At 34.3% G+C, this 15,156-nt stretch overlaps 1 protein-coding gene across 9 annotated transcripts in view; it reads left to right on the top strand.

The window, feature by feature from the left end:
• The window catches only part of MYCBP2 (MYC binding protein 2), a 256,043-nt gene that overhangs the window by 179,800 nt on the left and 61,087 nt on the right, over positions 1–15,156 (top strand). For 3 of the 9 annotated variants that reach the window (XM_081550017.1, XM_081550015.1, XM_081550014.1), the window contains exons 52-55: positions 72–212; positions 8,841–8,915; positions 11,696–11,920; positions 12,749–12,881. In XM_081550017.1, the coding sequence (XP_081406143.1) occupies positions 72–212; positions 8,841–8,915; positions 11,696–11,920; positions 12,749–12,881 (574 nt within the window). The remainder of the gene's footprint in view (positions 1–71; positions 213–8,840; positions 8,916–11,695; positions 11,921–12,748; positions 12,882–15,156) is intronic. The other 6 variants (XM_081550020.1, XM_081550019.1, XM_081550018.1 and 3 more) reach the window with 2 other exon arrangements.

Below are 15,156 nucleotides of genomic sequence, written 5' to 3'. Positions count from 1 at the left end.
TTTCAGAACTTTGCTACCTTCCTCAGAGTGACAGGCGGACATGGCTTGTTTCTGTTGCTTGTATCCCGTAGATCCACAATGATGATGGTGTGTGGCTGAGGCTCAATGATGAGACGATAAAGAAGTATGTTCCTAACATGAATGGTTACACCGAAGCCTGGTGCCTCTCTTTTAATCAGCATCTTGGGAAAAGTCTTCTGGTCCCTGTTGACGTAAGTAAAAGGTGGTTTTAAAGAGGATTATAGGTGTACCCTGTCCTCATTACAGGGCTTTCTTTAATTAAGGCTTCTCAGTTCTGAGGTAAACCACAACTAAATAACTTTAAGTGCTTGAATTCTGAGAGCTTCTGTTTAATGAAGGTGAAGTTTGGCAAGGCTAAGGCCTTTAATACTTATATACTCCATCACAGGAGGAAGCAGTAAATTAAAACTAGGCCTACTGATTTCTTTCCAGGGAGACAGGGAATGAGAGTGGCTAATGAGAGTAGTTAACCTTTTTTTTCCTTATTCACACTACTGTTTGGAATGAACTCCACACTAAAATTTAAGAATTCAGTATTACTATTCATTTCAGAAACATGTATAAAGTATTTTTTTATGGTGGCGTTTTGTAATTTTGTGTGTTGTCTAAGTTTGAATCTTTTCTTTCTTGGTGTATGATACTGCCACATTAAAACAAGGTGGATTTTTAGGCTTGCGGTGCTGTAGTGCTCTAGTTGAAACTCAGTCTCAGAGTCTGCGAGAATTCTATTAGCCTCTTTGACAGGTGCAATGGAGTACAGAGAGCCGGTGTTCAAAAGTTTGCTGTGTCACTAACTCTGATAGGAACCCATGGCTCTCTTTATAATTTGAGCAGAAATGTGTGATTTTTTTTTTTTTTTCCCTTTTCATCTCAACCAAATATATGACTGTACTGGAGATAGAAAGCAAAAGGAAGTGGCTCTTAGTATTTTCTAGTTTGACTTTATGTTGAAGAATGACATGAGTGACACGGCACTGCTGATAAACAGTACAGATAAATTTTTATTTTTAAAAAAGCCTTAGTGTTTTAAACACTGGAATTTCTTTAAAAAGAATCAGTGCATAAAGCTTGCTCTTTCTATCAAATCAGTCACTATGTTGTTTGTTTTTCTCCTTGATAGTCCAGAGTAGTGTTCTCCAAAAGGGTAGTTATACAAAATGATGCTTTTGAAAAGAACATAATAGAACTTCTGTTTGGATTTATTAATCACATTCTTTTTTCTATTCTTTTGTATTTGTTTTATGATAGTACAAGGGGGAAAGAAGCTGTCTATGTATTTTCAACTAATAGATGCGTGATAAAGAAAGTCTAGAGAGTTTTGGCCTACTGCTTTTTGGTTTTTTTTTTTCATCTGGGGCTAGAAACTTGCCCTTAAATGGTTTTAATCCATCTCTCATTATAGTAACCAAATATTCTTCAGGATAATGAAGATGATATTTTAAAGCAGTAATTACAGTAACCATTATGTTTATTTTGTTATCAGTTTATATTTTAAATTTTGACCAATATAGGGTTTTGTGTATTTTAAGGCCCTTTTAATAAGGCATTACGTTAGATTATTATCTTTATGACGTCCTCTGCTTCAAAATTTTTTTTCCTGATTCCTTTGTTGCTCATTTGAGGAGGTACTTTTGGAGAAGGAGGATATTCATACAGATAAAACAAGAGAATAAACAAAGGTAGCAAGGATGAGCAGGAAGTATTCTGAATCCCACGGCTTCATTTTGGAACCCTCATGTTCTGTTACTTGATGCTTTTAAACTCTAGACAGGAGACGGTTTTTAGCAGACAATCTTGAGGTCAGAGAGAGAGGAGGTAATAAAGGTAAGAGGGAACACTAAATGGAGTGAGCCATACAAATACTCGATGTCTTTTCACTGCTGTGTGAATGAGGAGGTTATCGCTGACTTTACTGGAGACAGAAAGCAAAAGGAAGTAACTTTTGGTATTTTCTAGTTTGTCTTTATGTTGAAACATGACATGAATTCTCTTTTGATGTAAGTAACTCAGAGTATCTGGTATCACTAAGAAAGCTGAGATTTTTCTGGTTCCTTAATTTTAAGGATGATAGTGACTTGAGATCCTTATAAGTTAAAAGATGCCAGTAGAAAAGGTGGGCATCAAAGATACAGATAAGGAATCTGAAGGCTGAAAAAGGAGGAGAAAATGGAATTGAGGGCACACTGGTGAATTGTTTCTGTGAATGAGGAGATGGTATGTGTGGCAATAGGTAAGTTTTTAGGAATGAGGGAGAAAGGGAAGAGGTGAAAGAAACCATGATTTCCATAGAGAAGAGAGAAAAGCCATTAGCTGAGACTAAAACAACTAAGTTATGTTAGAGAGTTTAGAAATGCCATAAGAATTTGTAGTAATATTTGAGAGAAATAGCACGATCTGACAAAGAAAACTACTTGTTTGGGGATTGTTGCACCATGAAGGACCCAGTGAGACCACTGGATAGATCCACTCTGGAGACACCCTTCTTCCCCCATGGCCCTGAGTCTCCAAAATTAAAAGAGCCAGGAAAGCAGATAATAGTGCTGGCCAGAACTTCCTGGGCTGCTGTGACAGGAAAATAGGGACAAAAGGGGATTTCATATGCTGATGAAAAGCGATTGAGAGCACCAGCTGTGGGTTGCAGCTTAAGTTAGAAATGTGAACGGATTAGTGGAGGGTCCAAGGGACTTGGAGGACTTAATAAAATACAACAGTATAGTGAATGCACTGTACTAAAAGAGCTGAAAGGAGACAGGCAATTTGTGTGATAATGTAGCATATTTGAAATTGATTTCATACTTAGAGCATTTTATTGAATGAAATGGATCATTAATGTGGTCACATCTGCACGTAGAGATGCTGGCAACACTGTGACCTGCGAGGTTTGAAAGCGAGTTTGTTTACCATTGGAGAAAGGATTCCGTTAGGTACGGTATGAAGTTATAGGACAGATGGGAATAATTAGCTGTTGGATCAGGAAGAAACCTAGCGCAGTTCTGGTATAAAAATAAGAGGACAGGTAGATGACCTAAGGATTTGCATTGTATGTTTGTGACCAAAGAGAACAGAGGAGATGTGTGACAACTGGCATGGGGCTTCAAACAGATCTGGTATAAAATTGCTTCAGTGTGGATGTTAGATGAAAACTGGAGTCAGAGCCTGGCATAGGCAGGAACAGGCTGATTTCCAGGGTTTTGATTTTCGGGACCAGGACAGGCCTGTTCTACAGTCAGTAAGCTTTTCATGAGTACCTTACTCTGCAGGACAGAGCATATGATTCCATCTCATCCCCTCAGGGAACTAATACAGCTAAAGAAATGCACTTTGCTGCTGCTTCCTTTGCATCTCTTCTTTTACTACTGGAGAAATAACTTGCCACCTACTCTCCCTTTTTATACTTTGTGGATGAGTGGTCAGCTGTCACTTATGGCTAACCATTGTAAAACACTCTTCAGTTAAACAAAAAGAAAGCTGGCAGATTTGAAATAAAATTAGAGATTATCAAGGACTGATGCCACTCAGTTAAAAAGATGCAAAAGTACCAAAAAGTTGCCTTGAGCAATCTTTACGTCAACCTGTTCAACTTTCTCTAGTTAAAACAATTTTGTGTTCACATGAATGTATGTACCGTATTTGGAGCCTGACTCAAGCAAACTGATGGGGAGAATAGGGGTAGGGATTGGCAACTGAACAATGAGTATTTGATGATCTGTTTTTTAAAAAGATTACCATAAATAGCCATATTTAGAATAAATTTTAAAGTGATTTTTGTTACCCTGTCCTGTTTCTGTACTCATGTTGCAGAACCCTGGTTTTCATTGTAGATATGTTCTTTAGCCACATTTTGGCCTAACTGGCAGTAGTTCTATTTAGATGTCATTGAAGGTAAAAGTGTTAGTCACTCAGTCCTGTCTGACTCTTTGTGACCCCATGGACTGTAGTCGGCCAGGCTCCTCTGACCATGGGGTTCTCCAGGCAAGAATACTGGAGTGGGTTGCCTTTCCCTTCTCTGGGGGATCTTCCCAACCCAAGGATCGAACCCTGGTCTCCTTCATTGCAGACAGATTCTTTACTGCCTGAGCCACCAGGGAAGCCCTAATAATGACATCCTAACTTGGTTGAAATATGACTTTAGTAATGCTCTTCTTTAGCCATTAAATAGCATTAGACATTCATATTATGAATGTTCCTTCTAAAACCGTTTTTAAATCAGTGGAAAGAATCAGGATAACTATGAAGAACACAGATACTTTCTTGTGAGGTACTCATGGTCTGTTAGAATTTATTGCCCCTTTTAGAATACACTGTTTAACATTACGTTTTAGTCTTTGTTTATGTTATTTCATTTGTCTAAAATGCTCTTGCTTCCCTTTTTCCCCCAACTTTTCTAATACTTTCCTAATTGGCCAGGCTCAAAAATTTCAGTTGACGTTGTTCATCCGTGTAGTTAGTTATCACTTCACTAATTGTTCATTCAACATATGAGTCCCTACTATATGTCTTCCCTAAGCTGGGAAGAAGGTGTTGGGTGGAGAGGTAGAGGGGAGGGGATACAAAATAATTAAGAGTGCAATTCTTGTTCCTGGAGTGCTCGCTGTGTAATGTGATAGATGTACTGTATTCACAAAGTTAAGTTGCATTGTGATAAGTTACAGAGTGGCTTCACTTAGGAGGCGACATTTGAGGAGATCTCAAAGAAAAATTGCCAGAACAAAGTGAAAGAATTTCACATTAGAGAATCAAATGTCCAAAGTTATGAAGACATGCTGCGTTTGGTAACTAATAGTTAATAAGGGTGAAGCATGAATTGAGGACAGAAAGATTCCGTATACTGGGGAAATGAACTTTCTCCCTTCCTGCTCAGGTAGCACTTTGTCTGTAAAAGCAGAAAAGGCTTACATCTTTCTCCAGCTACTCATAATGCTTAGATTGTTTTCCTTCTCTTTAGCCCATTTGTATTTATTTATTTTTAGCTTTTATTAGTTTATTTTCTATTTTTTAATTTTACAATATTGTATTTGTTTTGCCAAACATTGACATGAATCCACCATGGATGTACATGTTTTCCCCTTCCAGAATACCTCTTATTTCTGATTCTAAGCTCCTTAAGAGTTAGGACTCACTTAAGATCCCCTCGTACTCCTATTTGTTTCTTCCAAAATGTTAAATATTTTATTTAGTTTGTGGCAGACTTTCAACATTTGTTGAATGCTAAATTTTAATTCTTAGCATTTGGTATGATCATACTGCTCAAAATAATTTCTGTCTTATGCTCCTTACCTTTATTCTCTCATTTAATTTTCAGTATATCCATTTGATGTTAAGTTTGTATCATTCTCATTTCTCCAATGAGGGAAGAGAACTATTCTTCCAAGATCATAAGTAGTAAGTAGTGAAGCTAGTTCTAAAACTCCAGTCTGTATAATTCCAAAGCCTGTGCTTGTATGTTTAGTCTACCTTCATCTAGTGAAGACATAAGGGTAAATACAGTTATAAGAGGATAAAGTAAATATAGCTATAAAAATCATATTATTTTGGCTAGAATTCCACAATTAAATAAATACAAATGCTCACAACTCTAATGGTTAAATGAGGATGAATACTGTGATGTATGTTCAAGGATACCTGGGGAAAGCTGATTTTAAATTAAAATTCTTAAGATTTGGAAACTACACATGTAAGCTAGTAGAATGTTTCATACAACAGGGAAAATACAAGTTTAAAAGAGAGAGAAAATAATTATGCACATGATGTGGGAAACATTTGAGTGCCTGTGATAGAGCCTAAATTTTTGGAAAACAAGTTTACTGCTATTATAAAAATAGATACTAGTGATTTGAAATTTATAGGCTCACTTCATTGTCTACTTTGTCAAAATTGAGGTCTTTTAACATTGTGAGGTTGAGTGATAAAGTTTATATCAAGGAAAGTAGATGATACTTCATTAGAAATATTCAAAGATACGTTTACAATGCTAATATTACTCAAATTCTTACAGAAGCAACTTGAGTCTCCATGCAATTATACAAACCACTTTCTACCTACTTAGGCTGATTGATGTTCACATATACAAAGTAGGTTGATTTTCTAAATTTGGGGACCCTGAAGATTTGGAGGAGAGAAGGAAAAATATCATTCGATATTCTCTCATATAATGTTACTCTGAGTACTTGGTAAAATTAGCATATATTTCATGCATTTTATGTCCAATTTAATTCTTTTGGGATACCTAATGATGCGTGGTAGTCACAGCTTTAATATACCCCAGATTTCTTAGTTTTGTTTTCTTAACAAATTTGTGTGTATGTGTATGCATAGACCTGTTTTTCAGTCTTAGTAAATACTAAATATTTACTTAATACATCATTAATAAATATGTTGTCCTTAGGTGGGTGTCAGAAGCTTCATTTCATTCTTAAGCTTGACATTTAAGTTTCCTAAACAGAATGGAATTGAGGCCTTTAAAATAACACTGTCATGGTATATATGTTGTATTTAATTCTCCTAAGATACTTATCTTTTCACTTCAAAAATGGCAATTCCTAACTCTGTGCTCAAGCATTGGGCATGTTTGGTCATGTATTTCACCATAAAAAATATTCTTTTATTTTGTCTCTTCTATGCCTTGAAGCTTATTGTCTTAGAGCTGCAATTTGGTGCTCATCAATTTAGTTATGTTTTTAGCATACTTTAGTTTTCTAATTTTATTTGGCAGAACTTTTTTGCCTTCAGAATAGTCGTTGAGGATAAGATGACTTAGATTATTGTAGATATGTGTGTATTTGTGTATGTATATATATGTATATACATACATACATATATAATGGTACTCATTAGTCTATAAAATTATGCAATATGAAAACTAATTTATATGTTTTAATAGTGAGAAATTGACTTTGAGGAAATTAATATTTTCATGCATGTTCATATCTTTAGATTAAGTTTTCCTATATTTTCAAAAGAAACTATGAAGTATATTTTATTTTTAAACTTCAGTTTTCTGTTTGGTGCTTTTTTGACACTTGATAAATGCAATATTTTTAGGACACCACATTTTAAAAATAGCCTTACAATAAACCAGTGTACACTAAGAATTTTCTACAAATGTGGAACAAAGCAAAAGAAGTGTCAAATTTGAATCCACATATAATTAACATGTAAAAATTGTATTGGCAATTTGTTACCATGGTTAGCAGTTACATCACTTAAGGTATCAAGCTATTTCAAGTTAGCATGAGGACATATTAACTCATTGCTCTCAGACTCACTGAGTTTAAACACTGAAATAAAGATAAAATTTTTAAAATTGTCAGTCACTACATTGCTTCTTTATTCCTAACTCAATCTGCATTACTTCTTACAATGTTTTTCACATTGCTTTTAATATTAGAAAAAAATTATGCTAAAAAATAGAATATGCTAAAAAAACATTGATATTGTTTTAGTCCAAAAGTCTGTACCACTATTCTCTGAAAAGGAGAAAAACCTTTGAGAAAATACTCCACAAATTCTTATATACATGAATGAACCAATAAGGACACCTTTTCACCCCCAAAATAGCATTTCAGAATGCTTTGCAACATGTATCCACTTCACCTAAAGAGAAAGTACCCTGTCTGCTATCTGTTTTTAAATGTGGAGGGAGCTTTGGTTTTTGTTTTTTTTTTTTGCATTTATCTGTAGACACATTAATAGAAGCGCTTTTTCCCTGGCTTTTATATGTCTTATATTTCTGTGTTAGCATAGATATATGTATATGGATGTGTATCTACATCTGTCCATATACGTATATACATGAGGAAGATATAGAACTGGAAAATATGAAATAAATTCTCGTTATGTAAAATGGCTTCCAACTGGTTGGGAATTTTGTTGTTCACAACTTTCATTAACATTTTTAATGTCCTCTTTTTTGTATCTATATAAGCAGTAAAATTGTGTAATTGCTACTTTCTGGAAAGATTTTAAGTTCAGGTCAAGTAAATATATTTAATAGAATGATATATCTATGTAGATGTATATCATTTTAATTTGTCATGAAAACATTTTGTGAAAATGTTGATTTTTCTGGGACCATGTTGCTGTGAATTGGTTGTTCCTTAACAGAATATTTTTAGACTGTATGTAGAGATTCTAAATGCTCTGTGCATTTCCTAAACTTTTGAGATGGAGAAAACTAGGTCTACCTTTTGATAAAAATTCAGATTGTTTTTTTCTCTATGTTTTTCTTACCAAATTTGCTAACAGCTTTCACTAACATTTCTAAGTGATTTTTTCCCCCACTTATAGAAGAGAACAAAAGTGAAAAAATGAATTAGACTTTTTTTACTTTCTGATTTTTTTTTTGTACTTTAAAAAGTAATAACAAGTTCACATATACTAACTACATGCGCTTATTATTCGTAGTACTAGTTACACTATCTATACAATCTGTATTCTTAACATTGTCTTTATAAACAGCAGACTGTTTTTTAATCATAAAACAAATCTGGCTTTACTGGAACAGATATGTCAGTCATTTAAAGGAGATTTAAGTTGTCCTTCTTGCACTGTCTTAAGCCTGAAATCAATGTCTGGCTCTTAGTTGTAGCAAATGGCATGACACACTATATCCATGGAGAGCTTTTGACAAAAACTTACGTATGAGAATTTCTTTGGTGTGTGGTTTACTCAGGTGGCTTCAGTTTCCCTGTAGTGAAATAATATTCTGGTGCTGGTGCTGGTGTACAGAACGTTGTTACTCCTGTGAACGCGTCTTCTGCAGATCATCTCCTGTTCCCTTTCTTTGTTGATATTTTTCTTTCTTAAACTTTGTCACTCAGAATATCTTTAATGCTAGCCCAGGAGTCAGGGATTTGGACGTATTTGCATGGACTTCCAAAGCTTTTTTCCCCCAGGTGAGTTAACTGTAAGGAACAGTCGTACATTATGCAGGTATTTCAGCATGTATAACAAACTTTACATTATATCTTTGAAGCCTGTGCTTAAGATTAATAATTTTTTTTTTTTGCCACAAACAATCTACATACAAAAGTACTGCAATTGAACTTCCCCATAAACCCTTTCCCTCTATTTCTGCCAAAAACTGTTAAACTTTTCCTTGACTTCAGATTTGCTATATTATATTTAATTTTATGACTAGCTTCTCCAAGCAATTATATACAAGTCTAGCCTTTTCAGACCTTGCTTATTAAGTGGGAGAATTTCAACCCCATGGCTATTCTGTTTTTTTCCCTAGCCTTGCTCAGTGCTGTTTTGGATATTCATCTGAGAATGGGATGGAATTGCAAGGAGCAAAAAATAACATTGCAATTCATCAGTTTCATATGATGGTGCCCAGGTCTTAAATCTCTGTGTTGAATAAAACGTGAATTTTAGAATTGCTTGAGAATAACAGACATAGTTCTGTGATTTTAGGTCTATCAGTTCTTTTTATACTGTTCAGTATTTTTAAAAAAGGATAAACTTTGCTGTACATTTATTAATTTATATATTTCTTTAATCAGTAAAATATTAAATATTTTAGTACAGTCTTCTTATGTTGTCATTCAGTAAAGAACTTGCAGTTATTATTAGTTTTTGCCAAGACTTTTCTCTCACTGTTACCCTGAGTGGTCAAATGAGAAATATTGTCAAAACTTAATTAAATGCTCAAGATGTATCAGAAAGACCAGTGAAGTTATTTTTTCAGTAAATCTATTACTATTTGCTTAGTTTTTACATCATACCATGGAATTTTAAAAACATCAGTTGTATATATGACTAATTTTACTCTTTAAACTATGAAATAGTTGTATTTTCTACAACTAAATGATGTATTTGCTAAAATTAATTATTCACCTCTAGACATTTTAAATGTTTACTGAAAACCTCATGAGTAAAATAGCCCAATTAAAGTTTAAACCTTACTCTCAATTTTATTTTGAATACTGTCTTTGTATTCTTATAGGTGTGCACATGTATAAAGTTTTACAAATATGTGTACATAGGTATATAAATGCATATTTTATTTTAGATTTTAAATTTTTCCAATAGTTAAAATTATCATTTTCATGAAATTGTCAATGAATAACTGAGTGTTGGATTAACATGATACAAAATTATAGTAAATGTAAGTAAATATTGTCCATACCTTGTATTTGTATAAGTCAAAATTGATGATTGTTCATCACCACAGTGAGATTTGCAAGATATTATGTGAAGGTTAATAATGGATTTAAAATTTTTCCTGACCAATCCTATATTAAAGTCACAGGTACAGAGAATTTTTGAATCTACATTTTTTAGCCTTATGATTTTATTTTTAATTTCTACTACATAATGGGCATCTATACATATCTTTTAGAATGATACTACTCTTAGGGACAGAGCTAATCAGTCATATTTTATCTTCCATAATATACTAGTAGATTTTTAAATTTTATCCTATTTATAACATTACTAAATATCACTTTAATTTTAACCTAGTGTTTGAATAATGTTCCATTATGATCATTTTTTACTGTATTTGAATGAAGCAATTTGTAGAGCCCATATCACTGTGTTTAAAAGTGCAGTTTCAGGACTTCCCTGGCTGTCCAGTGGCTAAGATACAGGGGGCCTGGGTTTGATCCTTAGGCAGGGAACTAGATCCCACATGCCACAGCTGAAAGATCCCATGTGCCCCAGCTGAGACCTGGTGCGGCCACATAAATAAATACAAAAAAATTTTTTAAAGTGCAGTTTAGATGTGTTTTAAAGAAGTAATAATGACAATGGAAGAACTTCCAGTGTGGAACTTTCGTTTATATCTAGTTGGGAAAAAGAGAAAATATGGGAAAGTTGTTGTTTCTCTTTATGGCATTTATATAGAAAGTAATTTCATCATGGCATTCAGATTCAACAAAAAGTTTAAGGCATTTTCTTTTCTTTTGTTTTAGAAGTGATTCTGATATCCAAATACATTATATAAGCTGCATTTTTAATGTTAATCTCTCTTCTCTACTAAAACATGATCATCTTTTTCTGTTAATAGCATTAATATATTACTGTCTAATAATAGTCTAGCGAATCAACGAGACTTTTATTTGTGCTATATTAAGAAAAGGTGAGTTGTTAAACTCTTATAAGTACTCTTATTCATAACTAGTTAATATTGAGTAGTCTTAATTTCTTGCACATTTTTCATCATTGTTATCTGTGTTTGTAGATGAGTCTCCAGAATCTTTATACCTGTTTTCCTATTTGTTAATAGTTGTTACAAACAAAAATGGAAGAAAATGAAGATTTAGACTTTTTAACCCATACCAACAGGCAGTAATGCAATAATAACAATTCAGAATTATTCAGTTGTGGTTCATATAGTAAATTATTTTCATTTCTCCTGTTGTTAAATGTTTCACTGACAGAAGTAAACTCAAGTACTACCATGTTCCTCAAGTTAGAGTGGACAGGAGCTAAAGTTCAGCTGTTCTCCTGCTATAATTTTCATCTCCAGCTCTATTTTAAATATTTTTCAGAATTGAATAATGGGAAGATTCTTTAACGTAGTGTTAACAAACACTTCAGTTATCTCTGGATATGTGTTCTTTTTCTTAACTGTTGTATAATGGACTTGCTTTAAAAGCTATTAAGAGTATGTTGAAAGTGATAATAGATTGTATTTTGTTTACTTTCTTTTTCCTATTCAAATTTTCAGGAACCTAAAACTAATACTGATGACTTTTTCAAAGACATAAACTCCTGCTGCCCACAGGAAGCCACAATGCAAGAACAAGATATGCCGTTCTTGCGAGGAGGGCCAGGCATGTACAAGGTAGTGAAGACGGGACCTTCCGGTCACAACATCAGAAGCTGCCCTAACCTTAGAGGTATCCCAATTGGAATGTTAGTTCTGGGAAACAAAGTCAAAGCAGTGGGAGAGGTATGGATTCTTGTAGCTTCATGACTTCTAAGACATTCATTCTTAATATAATACAACCAAAGCATCTCTTTCTTCCAGAGGTTGTCATTTCCATCCCAGGTTTTTAAATGTTAATGTTCTTTATCTTTACTTGTGTTGAAAATACTAATGCAATTTTTCTGTGCTTTTTTAAAATAATTTTATTCTCATAATTATTCTTGTGAAAGCAATGTAGCAAAATGATTTGTACTGTTATAAATGTTTGGTATTTGCACATATCTTCTTGTTATTACAAATGTGTACTGTACTGTCATGGATGAACAGCACTTTAAAATATTTGCTATGAATCAGCATGGAGATGTGTTTAAAGGGTTTCGTTTCTTCGTTCCCATTCGTGTGTCTCACTGAAGTCCTGAGCAAATGAATCACTCTTTAGTCCACTCTGGCATTTGCCTCAGCTGATGATGTAGTGTGTCATGCTATTTCTCGGTGTCAGGGTCACTTTCAAGTTGCATTATAGGCACTGTCAACCTAAACAATGGAAAGTGTGCTATGTTAGGACATTTTACGTGCCAAACAAAGAGCCACGTGTTTGGGGGTACCATTTAAATTTATGTGTGAATTATCTTGTGCCTTAAAAACATACTGTTTTTACTGAAGTCATCAGTGAGCATTATTTTACAAGGCTGTTTATTGATTTCTGTCTTACCTCAGGCTGTGGTCTTAATTTCAGAAACTAACTTGATGATAGAGAGTTACTGGAATAATTGCTCAAACTTTTTGCTGGTTTTCGGCCTAAGTGCCCTGAAAGAATCAAGCCAATCAATCATGCTTTTTGTTATGTACTAGGTAACCAATTCTGAAGGTACATGGGTGCAGCTGGATAAGAACAGCATGGTAGAGTTCTGTGAGAGTGATGAAGGAGAGGCATGGTCCTTAGCTAGAGACAGAGGCGGAAACCAGTACCTCCGACATGAAGATGGCAAGTTGGCTTAAATTTGTGATTTATTCCGATTTACCTTTGCAATCAGAAATTTAAAGTGTACTGTATTTCTTTTGCTGTAAAGAGCTTTTATGAGTGTTTATTTTTGAATTAAAATCAAAGCTGAAGGTTTAAAAATCTTGCAAGTGTTGAACTTCCTGTGTGAAATACCTAGGTGCTAAATGAATACACATAAAAGAAGAGAATTAAAAGGAAATGTGAAGCATAGGAATTGGTCTTGTAAAACCTGCTTTTTTATTTCATTAATAAAATCATAATTTTATTAAATTTTATTAAATCATAATCAAAATGATAATTCTTCTGTTCCTGTTGAGGACTAAACGTTTTACTCTCTCTGCCACTAAATGGAAGTTCAGTTTTCAAGCCACTGATCATTGTACTTCTCTCAGGCAGTTTCGTCCTATTGAATTCTCTGTTAGCTAAAGGAGCATTGAATATATGCATAGCTTATTTTGGGGATTTCCTATTTTGTTGTTAGAATCTCAGCTTTAAACTTCATTTTGCTGTTTTTCAACAATGATCTCATTTAATAAGAGGTTTTCCATTTTGTCCTCTCTTCATTCTCCTGGTGGCCAAACCTTGTTCAAACCATGTCATCATTTGAAAGTGAAAGTTAGTCGCTCAGTCGTGTCCGACTCTTTGCGACCCCATGGACTGTGGCCTACCACACTCCTCCGTCCATGGGATTTTCTGGCAAGAGTACTGGAGTGCGGTTGCCATTTCCTTCTCCAGAGGATCTTCCCAACCCAGGGATTGAACCTGGGTCTCCCACATTGTAGGCAGACGTTTTACCATCTGAGCCACCAGGGAAGTCATGTCATCATTTAGGTGAAGCTTTAACTGATCCTGACAGAGTAAAGGGTTATCTCTGATCCTAAAGATCCCAATTCACTGCTAGTACAAAACTGATATTACATAGAAGTTAATTTTTATTTCTTCATATTCAGATTGTGCATCCCTCGTGGTCAGCCGCAGATTCTTTATCTTTGTATTCCTAGTGCTAAAACAGTTTTGGCACATACTTGTTGTTCACTAAGTTTTCTAAATACAAATTGAGTCACAAAAGTATTATCAAAATAAGACTTTTCTACCAAATCTCTAAATTTTTAGATAGGGTCAGACAGTTAAAAGAACATGCATTTTTTAATCCAGAAGAGTATGAAGTTATAATAATCATTTCCAAGAGGTAATATGGCCATAGTATAGATAGATTCAAGGAAAGTTTGGAATTTGTATGGATAACGGAGTACGTTTAGATTTATTAACATGGTGCATTAAACATTCTCCCGTTTTCTTCACAACATGCCTTTGAGGTAGGTTATATAATCTTCATTTTACAGTTAAGGAAACTAAAGCTCATAGAATTTATAATGACTTGTTATACCACTGGATATCGAGCAGATGAAAGGCTTGAGCCAGACTCTTCATTCATATTTCAAATGCTATGCTCATTATACCACACTCATCAGTTATCCACTGAACACGATTTGAGAACCTGCTTCTTTTCCCTTGTCTTTACAGATACATTTTTCTTACTCAAGGATGATATCATCATAGAATAATGTTCTGAGAGAGTAGAACTGTTCTTCATTATGTTTTGAAAAGTAGACTTCATTTCTCGTAAATCAGACATTTTACAAAATTACTTTAGCAGTTATAGTATACTTACTACATATATATTAGTAATATATTTATTACATATCCATCAGTCTTTAAACATTTCCATTATACAGGGATATTGAGATACAAACGAAAATAACCTAAAGTGAGATCAGCTTTTTATAAACATAATTAAATAATCTGAGAATGGTTTAAGTGACTGTCAGAGCCTTTGTAGCTTAGTAATCATTTTAACTTTTAACACCAAGGCTTCCCTGGTAGCTCAGAGGTAAAGGATCCACCTGCGACGCAGGAGATGTGGGTTTGATCCCTGGGTCGGAAAGATCCCCTGGAGAAGGAAATGGCAACCCACTCCAGTATTCTTGCCTGGGAAATACAATGGACAGAGGAGCCTGAGCTACAGCCCATCAGGTTGCAAAAGAGTCGGACACAACTTAGTGACTAAACAACAAACAACCACAATCATTGTAACTAGCAGTGAGCATAAATTGTAACAGTGGACTCAGAGCTGCACTGCCAGGGTGCTAATGCCAGCTCTGTAGCTTTTCATTTGTATGACTTTGGCCAAATTACCTGGTATCTCTGTGCCTTTGTTTTCTCATTTACAAAATGAAGATAGTTTGTATCAGTTTGA

The sequence above is a fragment of the Giraffa tippelskirchi genome, chromosome 12, assembly GCF_054371585.1.
Source record: "Giraffa tippelskirchi isolate mGirTip1 chromosome 12, T2T-mGirTip1v1.2.pri, whole genome shotgun sequence".
Taxonomy (NCBI): domain Eukaryota; kingdom Metazoa; phylum Chordata; class Mammalia; order Artiodactyla; family Giraffidae; genus Giraffa; species Giraffa tippelskirchi.
The sequence above is the reverse complement of the archived record's forward strand: the minus strand, read 5'-3'. Positions and strand labels throughout refer to the sequence as shown.